The sequence below is a fragment of the Squalius cephalus genome (assembly GCF_949319135.1).
Source record: "Squalius cephalus genome assembly, chromosome: 19".
Lineage (NCBI taxonomy): Eukaryota > Metazoa > Chordata > Actinopteri > Cypriniformes > Leuciscidae > Squalius > Squalius cephalus.
Window position 1 is genome coordinate 31,488,837 of NC_137140.1, and position 17,500 is coordinate 31,506,336.

A 17,500-nucleotide genomic window follows, 5' to 3' on the forward strand; every position below is an offset into this window, starting at 1 on the left:
ATCTGTAGAGGACTCATGCCCTCGGCAAAATGAATGCTCTGGAAGTTTATGGCTGGAGATCTTCTCTCTCTTTCCTGGAGAAAAAAGGAGCATCACAGTTATTATTACACATAATCTGTGGCTCTGTTCCTGGGGCTGCAGTACAGAAATATCTTAACTCAGAATCCTTACTTATCGGTTTAGTAACCATGGTAAGTTTAATTTAGAAATAGAACATTATCAAATTATAAGTCAAGATTTTAATTAAGAAAGGAAGTTTTTGTAATACAGGCCCCTAAATGTGTGTTTGAAATTCACACATGACAGATTTAGGAAAGATCTTCAGTCAGACTCACTTCAAGCTCAAGAATTCTGAACTCCAAGAGTTCGTTTTGGTCTTTCGCATCCTGAATTTCATTTTTCAGTCGCGTCTCCTCCATCTCCATGTTTTTAATCTGGGAACCAAAAACAGAAAATGTTGGTTTAAAAAAGCAGAACAACTGTCGGAGATAACAAATGAGAAGAAGAAATGAATTAACACCACTGCTGAACTACTGAAAGTCATTTATGGGTCATTCCTATAATTTGGTGTCTGTTTGGCTTTGAAACTTGAACAAAGAAGCAGTTTTTTGTCTTTACACTAAGGTTTTCTAAAGTCACACAGGACAAACTTTAAAAACTTAAAGGGATAGTCCACCCTCATGTCGTTCCAAAACTATATTTCTGTCATGACAACTCGGAGTGTTTGGCATGGTAATGGATATGACAATGTTGATATGTTTAGTCTTGGCTGAATAAATTAATTAATAATTTGTTACATTTATATAGCGCTTTTTCTGGGTACTGAAAGCACTTCACAATACATTCACCAACACATTGCTATGAGGAAGTAAGACATGCTGCTGTTGTACAATATAGCATTCATCAATTATCCACAGCAGATCTATACAGGTGGAGCTGGGGAAGGTGGAGGGTTTCTGAAAGCACACTGCAAACTGTTACAGCAAACGCTGACCAAGTATTTGAAAGTTGAGCAGCGAGCTCATTGGTCAATCAGCTCTGCCCTATAGAGAACGATCTTAGATATTTGGAAGAATGTTGGTAACAAAGTTATTTTTTTGGAAACCCAAACTGCTTGGTTTCTAAAATTCTTTTCAATATCTTCTTTTGCATTCCACAGAAGAAATAAAATCATACTTGATTGGTACGACATGAGTGTGAGTAAATCATAACCGAATTTTCATATTTTGGTGAACTGTCCTTTTAAACGGTGTTATTAATAGAAACATTTGAAACAAAAGACTAATGAGATTTACTTCAATTGAAAACATGCTCTGCTTGTGATGTTCATCTTCCATTGGTCTGACAAACAGAAACTGCTCCCACCTTTTCTACAAGCTCTTGGTTGCGTTGGTACAAAGCTTGTTTCTCCTCAATCCACTTCATGTCCTGGAAAATGCACATAATTTGAATGCAAATGATTTGAATAAACTGATGTTAGCAGATCATATCGTGTAAAATCCTCTCAAACTCTCTCCCAGAATTATTCTCCGTCAGTGGCATATCTGATCCCAGAACAATTTCAGCCGTGTGTATAACGCTCACAGCCCACACTGATGTATAGCCAGCACTGCTTTCTAATCAGCTTTCACATTCTCTACGTTTAGGGAATACTTTTAGGCTGCCATCGTGTATGTGTGTGTGTGTGTGTGTGTGTGTGTGTGTGTGTGTGTGTGTGTGTGATGTGTGTTCATGTTTTTCTATCCCGGTGGGGACTTCAACCTGAATGCACACAGACTCATGGGGACTCGTGTCACAGTGGGGACCTAAATAGAGGTCCCCATGGGTAAACAAGCTTATAAATCATACAGAATGAGTTTTTTTGGAAATGTAAAAATGCAGAAAGTTTTCTGTGATGGGTAGGTTTAGGGGTAGGGTTAGTGTAAGGAGATAGAATATACAGTTTGTACAGTATAAAAACCATTAAGTCTATGGAGAGTCCCCACAAAGATAGTAAACCAGACATTCATGTGTGTGTGTGTGTGTGTGTGTGTGTGTGTTTCCCTTTGACTCAGACTAAGTGGCCCTCAGGTGGAAAAAAATATTAAAAACTAAGCAGGGAGTTAGAAAGTCACCACAAAAATATAGTTATCATGTCTAATTATAGATACAAATTTTCTTTTAGTGGGACCAAAAGTTCCACAGCAAAAGTTCCAGTTTGTTGTGTATTATATTCTTTGATGTAACTGCTGTGTTTCCACATGCAACCAAACGGGAACGTCTCCTAACAAGAGTGCACATGTGAAACGTGTTTTCACAGTCTTTAGTGGAGCCAAGTGTGCTGCACACATCCTGAAAAGTGAAGGCAAAAAAATTGATCGCCCCCTGGTGGCTGGTTCATAAACCCCACCCTCCACCTGTTATCCAATGGGATGCAAAGCCAAATTGAAAAAAATCTTTTTTTCCGAAGATGGTTTCTGTGAGCGAGAGTACAGGCGGGACCTTGATACCGCGGCTCTGGGATATTTTCACTTCCTTTTTCTACAGTGGAAGGAAGTGGAGACGCGTCGTCCATCTTTTTTGCAGTCTATGAGTGGAACTGCACAAATACACCTGTGCTAAATGACATTTTGCAGTTCTAACATGGATGTGTTGGCAGCGCTGGAGTTTTACCTGTCCCTGATGACTCAGAACACACTCCAGATCTGCTATTCTGGTCTGGTACCGGAACATTTCGGCCTGAAGCTGCTCTCGAGTCTAAAACAGATAACAAAGAACGGAGACACTGATGTGAAGGTAAGATCGATCTGCAGTAGCTCAGTATGAGCACCATCACGATATTTGAATTGAATTGGTCATTGTCAAAAATATTTTTTTGCATATTTGTAAGAAAAAATAAAGAAAAAAAAGCCATTTGCAACCCATTTTACATTTGCATATTTCTGATTAAAACAAGACATTCAGTTCGGAAGAAGAAAAAAAAAGGTTACTCATCAGGAATTGATTCGATTGTGTGAAGTGGTTGCTATCAGAAAAGTGACTGGAGAGGGGTTGAAAAATAATTTATGACTCAATACACATTTTAGAGGCATTTCATTTCAGAGTTGAAAACATTTTTAATGAGAGACCTGGTGACTGACTGTCACTCATAGTGGTCAAAATAGCTTCTAAAGCTTGATCACATCAGGCTTGGTTATGACACGGTGTAATAGCGAAAAAAATCCTATTCATGTGATGAACTATTCAGCCATCTGCTAAGAGCTGAGATGTTGTTGTTGTTGTTGTTGTTAAGAGAATGAATATATAAATATTTGAAATGCTTTACCTTGAGCTCTTTCTCTGCATCAAACGTTCCTCCCACCTGCTCCTGCAGGAGAGCGTACGCGCGCTGAAGAGCCTGATACTCCATCGTCAGCTGACGGAATCGCAGCTCTGTCTCCTCCTTTACCATTCCCTAAGCACAGGGAGAGGACACGCTTACAGTTATAGTGTACAGACACACTCACACCCACACAAACACACATGCACCTCTTCGAGGTCATCGTCTGGTGTGCAGGGCGTTCGGTCTGTGTGGTAGGAAATGGAGGAGCCGTCCGAGTCTATAGAGCCTTCCTCATCATAGCCAAAAAACGTCTCCACCACCGGCTACAGAGAGAGAGCGAGAGAGGATTTTTGTTCAACAAACCTTTTTGACTCAAAGTTTAAAAGGCGCACACACACACACACACACACACACACACACACACACACACACACACACACACACACACACAAAATATAATCTGTAATGTTGAGTATTAATATAATTTAAAAGAGTCAAATCAAACATCACCAGCCGTTATCAATGCAGTGGTGCTAAATTAATAAGATAAGACATCATTTTATAAAAAGTAAATAGTTTCTATTAATATAAAAATAAATGCATAATTAGATGATAATCAACAAAACATCAAATGATAATATATTATGTAAACATTATATACATAAATTATTCTTATAAAAATAAATGCATAATTAAAAGTGCATCACTTCAAAAATAGCTCAAATGTAAACAAATAAAAAATTAAATATTATTTGAAAGAAAATATTACATACAAACAATGATTATACAAATAGATGCATAACCAACAATAATGTAATGTAAGAGCGATGTAACTTTAGTGTTTATAATAATAGTATACGAGAATAAGATTGGATAATGTATTACAAAATTATGCGGTAATGAAAAATAATAATGTATTTATGCTTTTTGATGATTGGAAAGTACTTTATAAAAGCCCTTATTGGTTTGGCTTATCTATCTATCTATCTATCTATCTATCTATCTATCTATCTATCTATCTATCTATCTATCTATCTATCTATCTATCTATCTATCTATCTATCTATCTATCTATCCATCTATCCATCTATCTATCTATACACACATATATATATATATATATATATACCTGTTTTATATTGTATGTGCAATATATATTATATATATATATTTCTCGAAGTGTGTTGGACAGTGACGTGTACGCGTACCCTACAGGTTCTGAAGGGCTTCTTCCTGCGCAGACTGTCCTGTCTCCTGTATCTCAGCAGCATGTCTCTCTCCTGAGAAACAAGATTAAATTAAGATTAAATGAAAGAACAAAACACATTAACTAATTTCAGATAGCCTATAGTAAAATAACATCTTACATCTGTGTCTTTAAAGGTGCATTAAATAACAGTTTTCACTACACTTACAGATTTATCCATAAAATTCTACTTTTATCCGTAAATTCATGGCACGTGTATTTAGATTTTGACTGAACATCACATACACTACATTTCTCAGTCATTTCAGTTGCTAATTTCATTCACACTTTGAGAAAACCAGATCTGCAGATATTTTCATCTAGGTTTCGTTAGGCAACATGTACTGGATTCATTTGCAAAAACATATTTCAGCATTTTACAGTGTGAATATTTCCCAGAGGCAAAATGACTCACTATCACAGTCTTCACATATCCAGCGGTTTCCAGCGCCTGGAAAAAATTAAAATAGGCCAATCAGAAAACAATAAGACACAGTTTGTAATATTTATTTTTCAAAATGGACACCAATCATTTTAATTCTTAATCTAATTGAGGCTTTTCATGTTGACTTAAAACACATGTTAGTACGTCCCTGTGAGAAGAAATGCTGATACCCTGGACAGATCGTCGATTATGTTCTGTTGTTCCAGCACTTGTAGTCTCAGAAACTCAATCTCTCTCTCGTCTTGACTCAGATCCAGATCGTTCAGAGAACTGGGCCGTCGTATCGTCCCAGCCTTCTCTCGCTGCAAAATAAAAACTCATTCCTCACATCAAGAGACCGGATGTGTGCACAGAGACTACTGACAGATAATTACTCATGTCTGATGAGTTGCCATAATGATCAGATCATTTAGACATGAGCAATAACAAGGTTGTGTGCTTGCCGGATGCTGAACGGCTCGACCGATAAATGTGTTTACATGAAAACATGGCCATGTTAAAGAGGCTTCAGTATTCAAAGCAAATGTTTTATGCAGTTGGTGTGATCTTCACCTGATAAAACTACTTCAGGATCACACATTTATGGGTTATGCAGTGGAATAGGCAAGATGAATGCTTCTTTTGTCTGGGAAAAAAAAATCGAAATAATAGTCGAAGCTGGAAATGGTCAATTATGTCTAATGACAGTGGAGCGGTTGTGGGATTTAAATTGACCACAGCCTCCCCATCACCATCAGGGAAAGTGTATATTTTCTAAGATAACTAGATTTCCAACAGGAATCATTTTGATTTGTTCATTTGCAGAAAAATTTGCAGGTCATTTTTTTTTTGTTTTGTTTTTTTTGCAGGAAACAAAATACTGATGGCTTCAGGAAAGTTTGTCAGCTAGATTGTTTTTGGAAATTAATACTTTAATTCAGAATTCAAAAGTGCCAGTAAAGACATTTAGAACGTTACAAAAGCTTTGCATTTCAAATTATTTTCAGCATTGATGATAATATTAATTGTTAAGCAGCAAATCAGCATATATTCGAATGATTTCTGAAGGATCATGTGACACTGAAGACAAAAGAGTAATGATGCTGAAAATTCAGTTTTGCATTATAGGAATAAATTATAGAAAATATTAAAAAGAAGAAATAGTAATTATTTTTTAAAAATATACTTATTGTGATACTTATTTTTGATCACACAAATGCAGTCTTGGTGAGCATAAGACCCTTCCTTTAAAAACAATTAAAAACTTGAAAGGTAGAGTATATTATATCAATTATCTATTTTTTTCTTCTTTTTTTATCAACATCAATATTTTTAAGCGCTTTAACTGTTCACCATTTGATTGTTCACCATGTAATATTTAAATTTTATATAATTAAAAAAAACATTTAAATCACTGTGGTGTAATAATGATTTCAAAAAAAAAAAAAAAAAATCTCCCTCAATTAATATGAGCTCATACTATACAAATACATTTATGCTCACAGTTGTTTTCTGCTTCATTACCATTTCAATGTTCTCCTGAGTGACGAAATGCAGTTTGTTCTCCATGCGTCTCAATACATGAGCCAGTTCCTCATTTTTGTGGCTGAGACGTTTGTTCTTGTCCAGTAACGGCTTATACTGGCTCTCAGCTTCACGGAGACGCTTTAACTGGGCGCACAGACATAAACAGATGGTTACAAAAATGTTGGGGTGGCAAAAGCATGCAGTAAATAATATTTGGACATCATTGTCTTAGTACATCGCTGTATGCACTGATACTGATTTCAGAAAATACAATTAAAACCAGTAAAGTTACGCATTTTGAACACAATGCATACTTTCAGAACGTGGTCAGAGTTTTTTGCAAAACTAAATGATTAGCCTATACTGGCAGTAAATGTATCACAATGCAAATATAACCTGTATAACGGTATACTCGACTGTCTAAAGTTGGTAAATTAGTTTAAGACATGAAATCTAAAATAATAGAGAAGCCGACTGGACTATTGCATTCTACTTGAACATCATGTCATGTTTGAGAGCCGAACTGAGTGGTAAATTGAGTCCGAACCCTTCCTGAAGGTTTCAGCTGCCATGTTTAAATCACTCTGTCTCTGTATCGATCTTTAAGCCTGTCTGAGCTGAGAAGAGGAAACACTGAAGTCATTCATCACTGCTCAGATACTTACCACCATTACTGAGAACATTTACACCATCACATAACACTTAGAAAGGCAAAGACGATCTTTAATGCTACATGATACAGAAGACAAACACATATACTGTATGCACAGATACACTTCATTTGTGTACAATGAAAATACTTTTTTTTTTTTTTTTTTTTAAGTATTATTTATAGGTAAGAAGGCTTAATTATTTTCTGGACATGTATATGTCACATACATATCTATACATATATACATACATACATATATATATATATATATATATATATATATATATATATATATATATATATATATATACACTGCTCAAAAAAATAAAGGGAACACTTTTTAATCAGAGAATAGCATCAAGTCAGTTAAACTCCTGGGATATTGATCTGGTCAGTTAAGTAACAGAGGGGGTTGGTAATCAGTTTCAGCTGCTTTAGTGTTAATGACATTAACAGCAGGTGCACTAGATGGGCAACAGTGAGACAACCCCCAAAACAGGAATGGTTTTACAGGTGGAGGCCACTGACATTCTTTTTGGACTTTTTTTCACCAGTTTTGCATTTGGCTAGGGTCAGTGTCACTACTGGTAGCATGGGGCGATACCTGGACCCTACAGAGGTTGCGCAGGCAGTCCAGCTCCTTCAGGATGGCTCATCAATACGTGCCATTGCCAGAAGGTTTGCTGTGTCTCCCAGCACAGTCTCAAGAGCATGGAGGAGATTCCAGGAAGACAGACAGCTACTCTAGGAGAGCTGGACAGGGCCGTAGAAGGTCCTTAACCCATTAGCAGGACCGGTATCTGCTCCTTTGTGCGAGGAGGAACATGATGAGCACTGCCAGAGCCCTACAAAATGACCTCCAGCAGGCCACTGGTGTGAATGTCTCTGACCAAACAATCAGAAACAGACTTCATGAGGGTGGCCTGAGGGCCCGACGTCCTCGAGTGGGCCCTGTGCTCACTGCCCAGCACCAGGGAGCTCGATTGGCATTTCCCATTGAACACCAGAATTGGCAGGTCCGCCACTGGTGCCCTGTGGTTTTCACAAATAAGAGCAGGTTCACCCTGAGCACGTGACAGACAGGAAAGGGTCTGGAGAAGCCGTGGAGAATGTTATGCTGCCTGTAACATCGTTCAGCATGACCGGTTTGGTGGTGGGTCAGTGATGGTCTGGGGAGGCATATCCATGGAGGGACGCACAGACCTCTGCAGGCTAGACAATGGCACCCTGACTGCCATTAGGTATCGGGATGAAATCCTTGGATCCATTGTCAGACCCTATGCTGGTGCAGTGGGTCCTGGGTTCCTCCTGGTGCACAACAATGCCCGGCCTCATGTGGCGAGAGCATGCAGGCAGTTCCTGGAGGATGAAGGAATGATACCATTGAAGGGCCACCACGCTCACCTGACCTACATCCAATAGAACACCTCTGGGACATTGTGTTTCGGTCCATCTGACATCACCTGGTTGCACCTCAGACTGTCCAGGAGCTCAGTGATGCGCTGGTCCAGATCTGGGAGGAAATACCCCAGGACACCATCCGTCGTCTCATTAGGAGCATGCCCCGACGTTGTCAGGCATGCATACAAGCACGTGGGGGCCATACAAACTACTGAGTACCATTTTGAGTTGCTGCAATGAAATTTCAGCAAAATTGACAAGCCTGCTGCATCATTTTTTCACTTAGATTTCCGGGGTGTCTTTGAATTCAATCCTCTGTAGGTTGATCATTTTCATTTCCATCAAACGATGTGGCATCCTTTCGTTCATAACACATTACCCAGTCCATATTAGTATAGATATCCAGCATGATATTTTTCCCCATTGAGATCTGATGTGTTTTCAAAGTGTTCCTTTAATTTTTTTGAGCAGTGTATTATATATACACTTTTTAAAAAAAATTTTTTATGTTGTTTCACCTTAACACAAGCACAGACTTACCAGTTCATTGCGTTCCTCTGACAGCAGTGCGTTGCGGTCCTCTAGTTTGCGGATAATAGCACTCAGTTCTGCAATTTTCAGTTGGAAACGTCGAGCATCCTTCTCATCCAAGTGCTGCATCTGGAAAACAAACCAACTGCAGGTAACTGGAAAAAAAACACTCTCCACTTCTATCATTTATTTTTTATTTTTTATGTTGAAATACTTTCTGTCTGTCTGTACAAAATCTGCTTATTGGTAATAATGGAACAACAGTTTTAAAAAGTGATTTTTCACTATTATTTTCAACAGTATTTGCATTTTCATGGGTTTAAAAATATTAAATAAAAAAATATTTTTGTTATAAGAGAACAAAAACAACTTTGTGCATCAAAACTCCTTTCCTAGTAAAAACATTTATAAAAATAACGATTTTCACAAGTCAACAAATTGGTGAAATCTACCTGAATGTAACATTTTACCAAACATGTCAGTCTCTGAGAAACATGTAATTTATTTACACCACGGAATAAACTTCATTCCATAAAATAAGCATAATGAACGTATCCAGCATGTTTAATACCCAAAAATCTAATCCACCCCTCACGCACGTTATCAAGTCCGTCAAAAACTTAGGCTGGCTGTCGGCTGGAATATTACAACTCAAATCATTGACATAACACAATCATGGTCATCAATCACTTCACTGAATACTTGCCGGCTAAGAAATACATCATTATTACCTTACTATCCCATCTGTTTTCAAATCCACATCATTTGAATATCAAGACATCAATGTCTGTCAAAAAATAACGTGCACAATGTAGGGTAGAATTTACGAGAAGCAGATGTCCAGCGAGTGCACGCACTTCCTGGAAAACACACACTACCGATGTTTAACTATGTCATCACTTCGCTTTCCGAGAAGAGGCCTGAGTGGCTTCAACATGCTGTCTGTCAGAGACTGTAATGCACGTAATACAGAACGCACGCGGGTATAAGTGAAATACGCAAGATAAAGAGAATAAACGCAAATCCAATTGAAAAACTTTGCTGGGTTAGTGAACATCGTTCAACATGTGTTGGTTTTGCCTGACATTTTTATGCACATTTACACTGTTTGTTACATTGAATTACCCCTTAGCAGATTTTAACTATATAATGCATATTTTTGTCAGTTCTGTTTGGTGCTGTAGTAAGAAAATATTCCATTATGTCAGGTAACTGTAGAAACAGAAGTGGGAGGAAACAGAGCCAGAGAACACTGGCTCGTCCACATCTGACAAAGACCTGAAAGGTCACCGATCAAATCCATCTTTTCTCCTGCAGAGAAAATGAAAGCAGCAGCCGTGCCACCACAGCTGAAGCTAATATCAAACCGACAGCCAGAGCAAGGATGTTCAGCTGTTGGGAAACAAGCCTCAGATATGAAAACGCAAGAATACACCATAGGTGTGAATATAAAGTGTGTGACCTCACAGCCCTAACAGCCCTGAGAAGGTGATATGTGGGAAAGATCACACTCTCACATTCAGCACACATGAAGACAGAGTGAAAATGCACATGGCCCTTCTCACAGCTAAATCTATTGTAATATATGTATATCTGTATGATTATATATTTGACTGAACAATAGGCAACTGCAGGAAGAGTAATGGCACACAAATGCTTTAAAGTTAACACTGTTTCTCTCATCACAGTTAATAACATGATACACCACACTGCTGGAAATAAGTTTGTTATACAGCATTCAAACATTGTGAAATCAAGAATAAAACCTAAAAAATAAATAATACATTGATAAAAAGACAAAAAAGCATTGGATAAAGCAAATCGCTTTGGATATAGCCTACCATCTGCATAATTTAAATGCACTATAAAAAGTGTTAGTTCATTTGTTAGATTGCAGATCAAATAATCAAAATCTATGGAAAACGAAATGGGCCCTTATTCAAGTCGCAGCGGGAGACACTCCAAATAAAGTTGTAAATATTTTTTAGATCATGTGTGCCAGGAAAGAATTAAACCTCAAACCTAATGAGCACAAAGCCAGATTCAAGACACATGCTGCTGTTAACGGTTTGTTTTGATGCATAATATTAAATTAAATCAAGACATGATGATGGCAGAATTAATGTTGTGTTTAGTTTGGTTGTTTTAAAGATCATTCTGAAGTTAAGTAGAAACGTTATAAGTATTGAAAAAGCTGTTAATGAAAATATGTCCCTAATGTCTATTGTTAAGATTGTGCAGGTGGTAAGAGGTGTAATTATGCTGTAATTTGTGCAGGAAAGAATAGGACAATAGATTCATGCAGTCAGGTGTGATGATCCAGGGAAAGCTGTGTGTGTTTCCATGAACAGCCGGACCAGCAGTGTTTTCCTCAAACCCAGACCTGTTCAAGTCCTTGAGAACAGAAATGTCTTTTCAATTCCAATCTGTCAATGATGTGCATAAAGTTAATAAGGGTACATTAATGACCCTTTTGATGATCATGTACATGAATGTTCTTGCTCTGGATAGAAATAAAACTACTTTTATAGGTTCTGATGCTAAATAGCACCATCATTAATAAACAACGAAACAAAAAAGTGCAACAGTCAATGATTGTTTCCGCAAGTATTTTCCCATTCATTTTCGTTTTCAATAGAGAAACAAGCCACTTAACCAAACCAACTAACTTCAGCTATAGTTTTTGGTCAGTAAGATTTTTGTTTTGTTTTTGAAAGAAGTCTCTGACCAAGGCTGCATTTATTTGATACAAAAATACAGTAAAAACAGTAATATTTTTGATTATATATTATTACAATATAAAATAACTCTTTTCTATTTTAATATATGTGACCCTGGACCACAAAACCAGTCACATGGGTAAATTTTTTTTAAATTGAGGTTTATACATCATCTGAAAGTTGAATAAATAAGCTTTCCATTGATGTATTGTTTGTTAGGATAGGACAATATTTGTCAGAGATACAATTATTTGAAAATCTGTAATCTGAGGGGGGAAAAAAATCGAAAAATCTCCTTTAAAGTTGTCCATTTATGTTCGCGATTGTTCTGCATTCACTCACAAAAATAAATGTTTTATATATTTACGTTAGGAAATTTACAAAATATCTTCATGGAACATGATCTTTACTTAATATCCTAATGATTTTTGGCATAAAAGAAAAATCGATAATTTTGACCAACACAATGTATTGTTGGCTATTGCCACAAATATACCCGTGCGACATGTGACTGGTTTTGTGATCCAGGGTCACATCTTGTAAAAGGTCATTTATTTCTATGCATCCAGTCTTCAGTGTCATATGATCCTTCAGATTTTTTTTTTTTTTAATGTTGAAAACAGTTGAGCTGCTTAATACTTTTGTGGAAACCCTGATTCCCAATTGTTAGATCTATTGAATGTATCTATGATGAATAAAATAAATTCTTTACAAAAAGAGAAAGGTACAAAACTGTATATTTAACCATTTTTATGAGGGAATGAACAACTCATCCCATGAACTCATGAAACAAACATAAACTTATTGTACAATTTTAAACTTTTTGACTATAAAGTCATTGAAAAGGTAATATATTTAAAGTGTATTGCATAATATTCAAACATAAAGATTCATAATAAATTTGTAGTACACTTTTTTCACTGGGAAATTAGCTTTTAAACATAACTTTTTAAAAACGAACAAACTACTTTTGATTTTTAAAAGAAGCATAATAACTTTGGAGCTCATGTTATGTCTACCTTAAATTTGTTTTACATTATCACTCACAATCAGTTTCTCTATGGAGAATATGAATGGGAATGGGTTGAGGAAAAGCGATGTGAGCGTGTGGACACAGTGAAAGCGGCGAGGTTTAGTAATGGAGATGTGCTTACAGGGTTAGCTGTGTTCTCTGCTGTGTCTCCTGCAGCGGGTGAGAAAGGGCCCTCTCGTCTGGGGCTGGAGTCTCGCAGCAGGGCCAGCTGAGAGTCTACAGCCTGTTTCTGCTGCTGTAGTTTCCACGTGTGGCCCGCCTGAGCGCTGAGCTCTCTCTCCAGCCCACAGACAGCACGCTCCTTTAGTTTAATCTCATCCATCTACAGGACAGAACACAGCACAGTCACATATGCACACACGCACACGTCCCGCCTCAAACTGGACACAGGTGTGAGTGTGTCCCACGTCCACTCGGGACAGGGAACGGAACACGCATGCACAGCATTCGCCATGAAAACCCGTACAGTGATGAGCCACGCCATATTCAGAGATTTTATTGATTTGTCTGCACTGACACTATTGGATGAGAACTGAACTAACTAACTAACTGACTAACTGACTAACTAACTAACTAACTAACTAACTAACTAACTAACTAACTAACTAACTAACTAACTAACTAACTAACTAACTAACTAACTAACTAACCATCCATCCATCCATCCATCCATCCATCCATCCATCCATCCATCCATCCATCCATCCATCCATCCATCCATCCATCCATCCATCCATCCATCCATCCATCCATCCATCCATCCATCCATCCATCCATCCAAAAGTACAAAGTGTGAACTTATGACTTTTACTCCTGTAAATATTTCTCAGGTTTATTTTTGAAAGTCAATTTCTGTACAGAAACATGTGTTAAAGTCTTGGTTACAAAAAGATCTACAGCATTGAATATTTCCACGGTTATTGCCCAGGAAAAAAAAGATACAGTACATTGAACACACTGAACTCATATCATTGCATGTTGACACACTAAATGGGGCAAGTTGTCACAATGTAAACCTGCCATTAAACAGCCTATTATCTAACCGTACAAATGTTTGGTTTTAGTACGATTTTTATTTTTTTTTATACTTTGAATGCTTTTACTCAGCAAGGATGCATTAAATTGATCCCCAATGACACATAAAAAAATAAATTGTATGATGTCACAAAAGATTTCAATTTCAAATAAATGCTGTTATTGTGATATTCATCAAAGAATCCTTAAGAAAGGATAAAATTAAAAAAAAAAAAATTGCAAAGCTGTTTTCAACATTGATAATAATAATAATAATAAATGTTTCTTGAGCAGCAAATCAGCATATTATACTGATTTCTGAAGGATCATGTGATTGAAGACTGGCTCCTGAAAATTCAGCTTTGCCATGACAGGAATAAATTACATTGTACAATAATTAAAATAGGAAACAGTTATTTTAAATAGTAATAATATTTTTTACTGTATTTAAAAAAAATAAAAATAAATGCAGCCTTGGTGAGCAGAAGAGACTTTTTTACCATTTTTTAAAACGTTATTTTAAGTATATTTTCAGCTAAATGTAAGCAGTAAAACAATGATGAAGCAAAACAATTCATAAAACAGCAAAAATATAATATTTTACATTGTGACAACTTCTCCTCGTGACAACTAGCCCCGGTCTCGCCTATACATTCCTATACAAATCTCTGTAGAAGCACTGTGTGTGCTATTCTTCAACCTACTGAAGAGGAGAAAAAGATTTAGTGAATGAAAGTATATCTCTCTCTTTTTATCTCTCCCTTTCTATCTTCTTGGTGTGAGAATGACTCATTCTCTCTGTTTGTCAAGCACGGCCAGGGTAGGCGTTACCACAGTGATCAGCGCATCTCGTAGGAAATCTCAGTGTGCGTCTATGTTTATCTGCATTATATAAAGCACTACATGGTGCGGTGGGAAATATTAGGTCCTGTTCTCTTATACGGCATCCCTGCGACTAGAGGAAGTCACTTATTCAGCATAAATGCACATTATATGACACATTAGCATTTTAAATTTTCATGAGCTTCATGAATACATTGATTATGGTGTATGCCATTACACACACCTCACTGATTCCTTGGTAATTCATGTGCATGATAAATTAATTTAATGGTAGAATATCAGCCGTGGACATTTAGTATCCGGGCTCCAGGTCAGACCGCAGGGCTCTAGACCCGCGAGGGATGCCGGTGCGCTGCTTAACATGTAGGTGAACACAGTGAGCCCCGCTGCTCCGTGGAAATGTCCTAATTTTTCAATTTCCTTTATTAAAACAGCGTTCTTGCAAGACCGTGCTTTGAATGTCAAGCCAACCAACTTTTTGCTCAGCATGGATACACTGTAAAATCCAACAGTGGTTCTTACTAAATTTTTTTAATTAACTTTACTTAATGTCTTAACTTAATTGTAAAAATCTAGTAATCTGTACTATTCACATACTATGGTTTATTTACTCAGAAAACCCAAGTTAAGTTTAATTAATTGGTTTAAATGTGGTTTTTGAGGCGGGGAAATTCTTAATGGACCTTTCACTCATTTCCTCCACTTCTGCAGTTATTTGTCTTTGTTTGCATTCACTCATTTCCCAAAGTAATCTTGAATGTTGAATTGTCAATACAACTGAATATTTTTAGTCACCATCATGGCGATTAGTGATCCCTTTGGTTGGTCAATTGGAACTTTCTTTTCTTTGTTATGATTCTCTTTTTATTGATGCAGTGGTGCAACAGTCATTTAGAATCAGAGAAAGATAATTACTACTCTCTCTCTCTCTCTCTCTCTCTCTCTATATGGGCCGGGCAATTTAAATCGCGATATTGTTATGCGCATCTCGTCAGTAAAGCTGGTTCCTTGATTAGTAGTAAATCACCATCACCTGCTTTCAGATGGAGCGGCATTTACTACAGAGAGCCGTAGTTAACTGACAAGATGAGCCAAATCGCATTAAATATCGCTGGAGATACGTCCGCGATTTTACTGCGATATGGCTCAGCTTGTCAGTTAACTACGGCTCTTTGTACACAGCAAAAACTCCAGTGTTAAATTAACACTCCTGGGAGTGTATGAGTCCACACTCAAGAGTGTTGAAGTTAATGAGATAATTAAGTGATTAATTTAGTGATGATTGAACATTATTGAAGACACCTGATGTTAACAAGCAGACTCACTGAAGGAGAAAATCTCAAATTGTAAGTTACCGTTATGACGATCAATGGTTGCTTTAGTTGGGCTCTAGACCCTTATATGTTTACTTTAGATTTTGTTTGGCTGTTATATCTGAATTATAATCACCAGTTGAACAAAGAAAAGAGTGATCTGATGGTGTTAGTTATATTATGACAATCATCATTTGAACTTGATCACTGAACTCATTAAAATCCTTCTTTCTGACTTTGATTTATGTTGTTGGTTAGTGAATCTGCATAAATGCCCAGAATTTTTTATATAATATAAAGGATTTCTTAAAAGTTGTTTTAAAAAAAAATAGTTCTTTTAGGCACACACAGATGTCAAGATTCAGTCTATGCATCTCAACAATGGTGAGGAGCAGAATATTCAATTAGGGAAAGTAAATTACATAGGCAATTCAGATCATAATTTATTCATACCGCAATGCATGATGGGAGCCATTAATGAGTTGTGATTGGTGGCAGCCACTGCAACATGCTTTATTATTGTCACCATTGTTGAGATTCACAGGCTGATTATTGATGTCTGTGTTTTAAATGAATTAATCTGAATGTCTTTTGATCAGAATAATGTTTATTAAATATTTAGAATTATAAGTACTGATAATCATAGGCTGAAGAATCACTAATCTGCTGCTAACAAGATAAACCAAACTATCTCAATAAGTTTCCTTTTTCAGATCACAGCATGATTATGTCAAAACATAACCAACACTAACAAATAACATTTTACTTTGTTCATTTAACTGTTATCAATCAATAACAGCAGACAAACAACAGTAAATATTAAAGTAAACATATAATGGTCTAGAGCCCAACTAAAGCAAACACCCATCACCTTAATGGTAACTTACAATTTGAGATTTTCTCCTTCAGTGATTCTGCTTGTTAACATCAGGTGTCTTCAATAATGCTCAATCATCACTAAATTAATCACTTAATTATCTCCTCAGCCCTATGCTGATGCTGATGCTGCTCCATCTGAAAGCAGGTGATGGCGATTTAATCAAGGAACCGGCTTTACTGACGAGATGCGCATAACAATATCGCGAATTAAATCACCCAGCCCTAATATATATATATATATATATATATATATATATATATATATATATATATATATATATTAACCCAACAGTTAATTGGGATTATATAATCCTCTATATGTGTGACAATCTTGTAATTGATCATGCTTGACTCACACAGACTTCATCATTCAGCCTGCAAAACACAACCATGGTAACATTTCATTTAAAGTAAATTATCAAGTACTCTCTACAGTTATTTTTTAGTTACTAGAACTCTTGTGTAAGTGAACTATACTAACTAAGCATTTATCAGTACCACATACTATTCCTATTTTACTTTACTTGCTTTTTTTAAGGCAATCGGTTTCCTGATATTTTCCTAGTAATGTGAACTAATGAGAAGTTAACACAACTAATGATTTTGATTCAAGAGT

General features: G+C 36.6%; 1 protein-coding gene across 4 annotated transcripts in view; it reads right to left on the reverse strand.

The window, feature by feature from the left end:
- The window catches only part of jakmip3 (Janus kinase and microtubule interacting protein 3), a 41,803-nt gene that overhangs the window by 4,239 nt on the left and 20,064 nt on the right, over positions 1-17,500 (reverse strand). For 3 of the 4 annotated variants that reach the window (XM_079851018.1, XM_079851020.1, XM_079851019.1), the window contains exons 4-15: positions 12,957-13,157; positions 9,092-9,211; positions 6,496-6,642; positions 5,163-5,294; positions 4,963-4,998; positions 4,510-4,581; positions 3,508-3,624; positions 3,305-3,433; positions 2,653-2,736; positions 1,366-1,428; positions 336-434; positions 1-74 (exon numbers count right to left, since the gene is read on the reverse strand). The exon at positions 1-74 is cut by the window's left edge and continues 25 nt beyond it. In XM_079851018.1, coding sequence (XP_079707144.1) covers positions 1-74; positions 336-434; positions 1,366-1,428; positions 2,653-2,736; positions 3,305-3,433; positions 3,508-3,624; positions 4,510-4,581; positions 4,963-4,998; positions 5,163-5,294; positions 6,496-6,642; positions 9,092-9,211; positions 12,957-13,157 — 1,274 coding nt within the window. The remainder of the gene's footprint in view (positions 75-335; positions 435-1,365; positions 1,429-2,652; positions 2,737-3,304; positions 3,434-3,507; positions 3,625-4,509; positions 4,582-4,962; positions 4,999-5,162; positions 5,295-6,495; positions 6,643-9,091; positions 9,212-12,956; positions 13,158-17,500) is intronic. The other variant, XM_079851021.1, reaches the window with a different exon arrangement.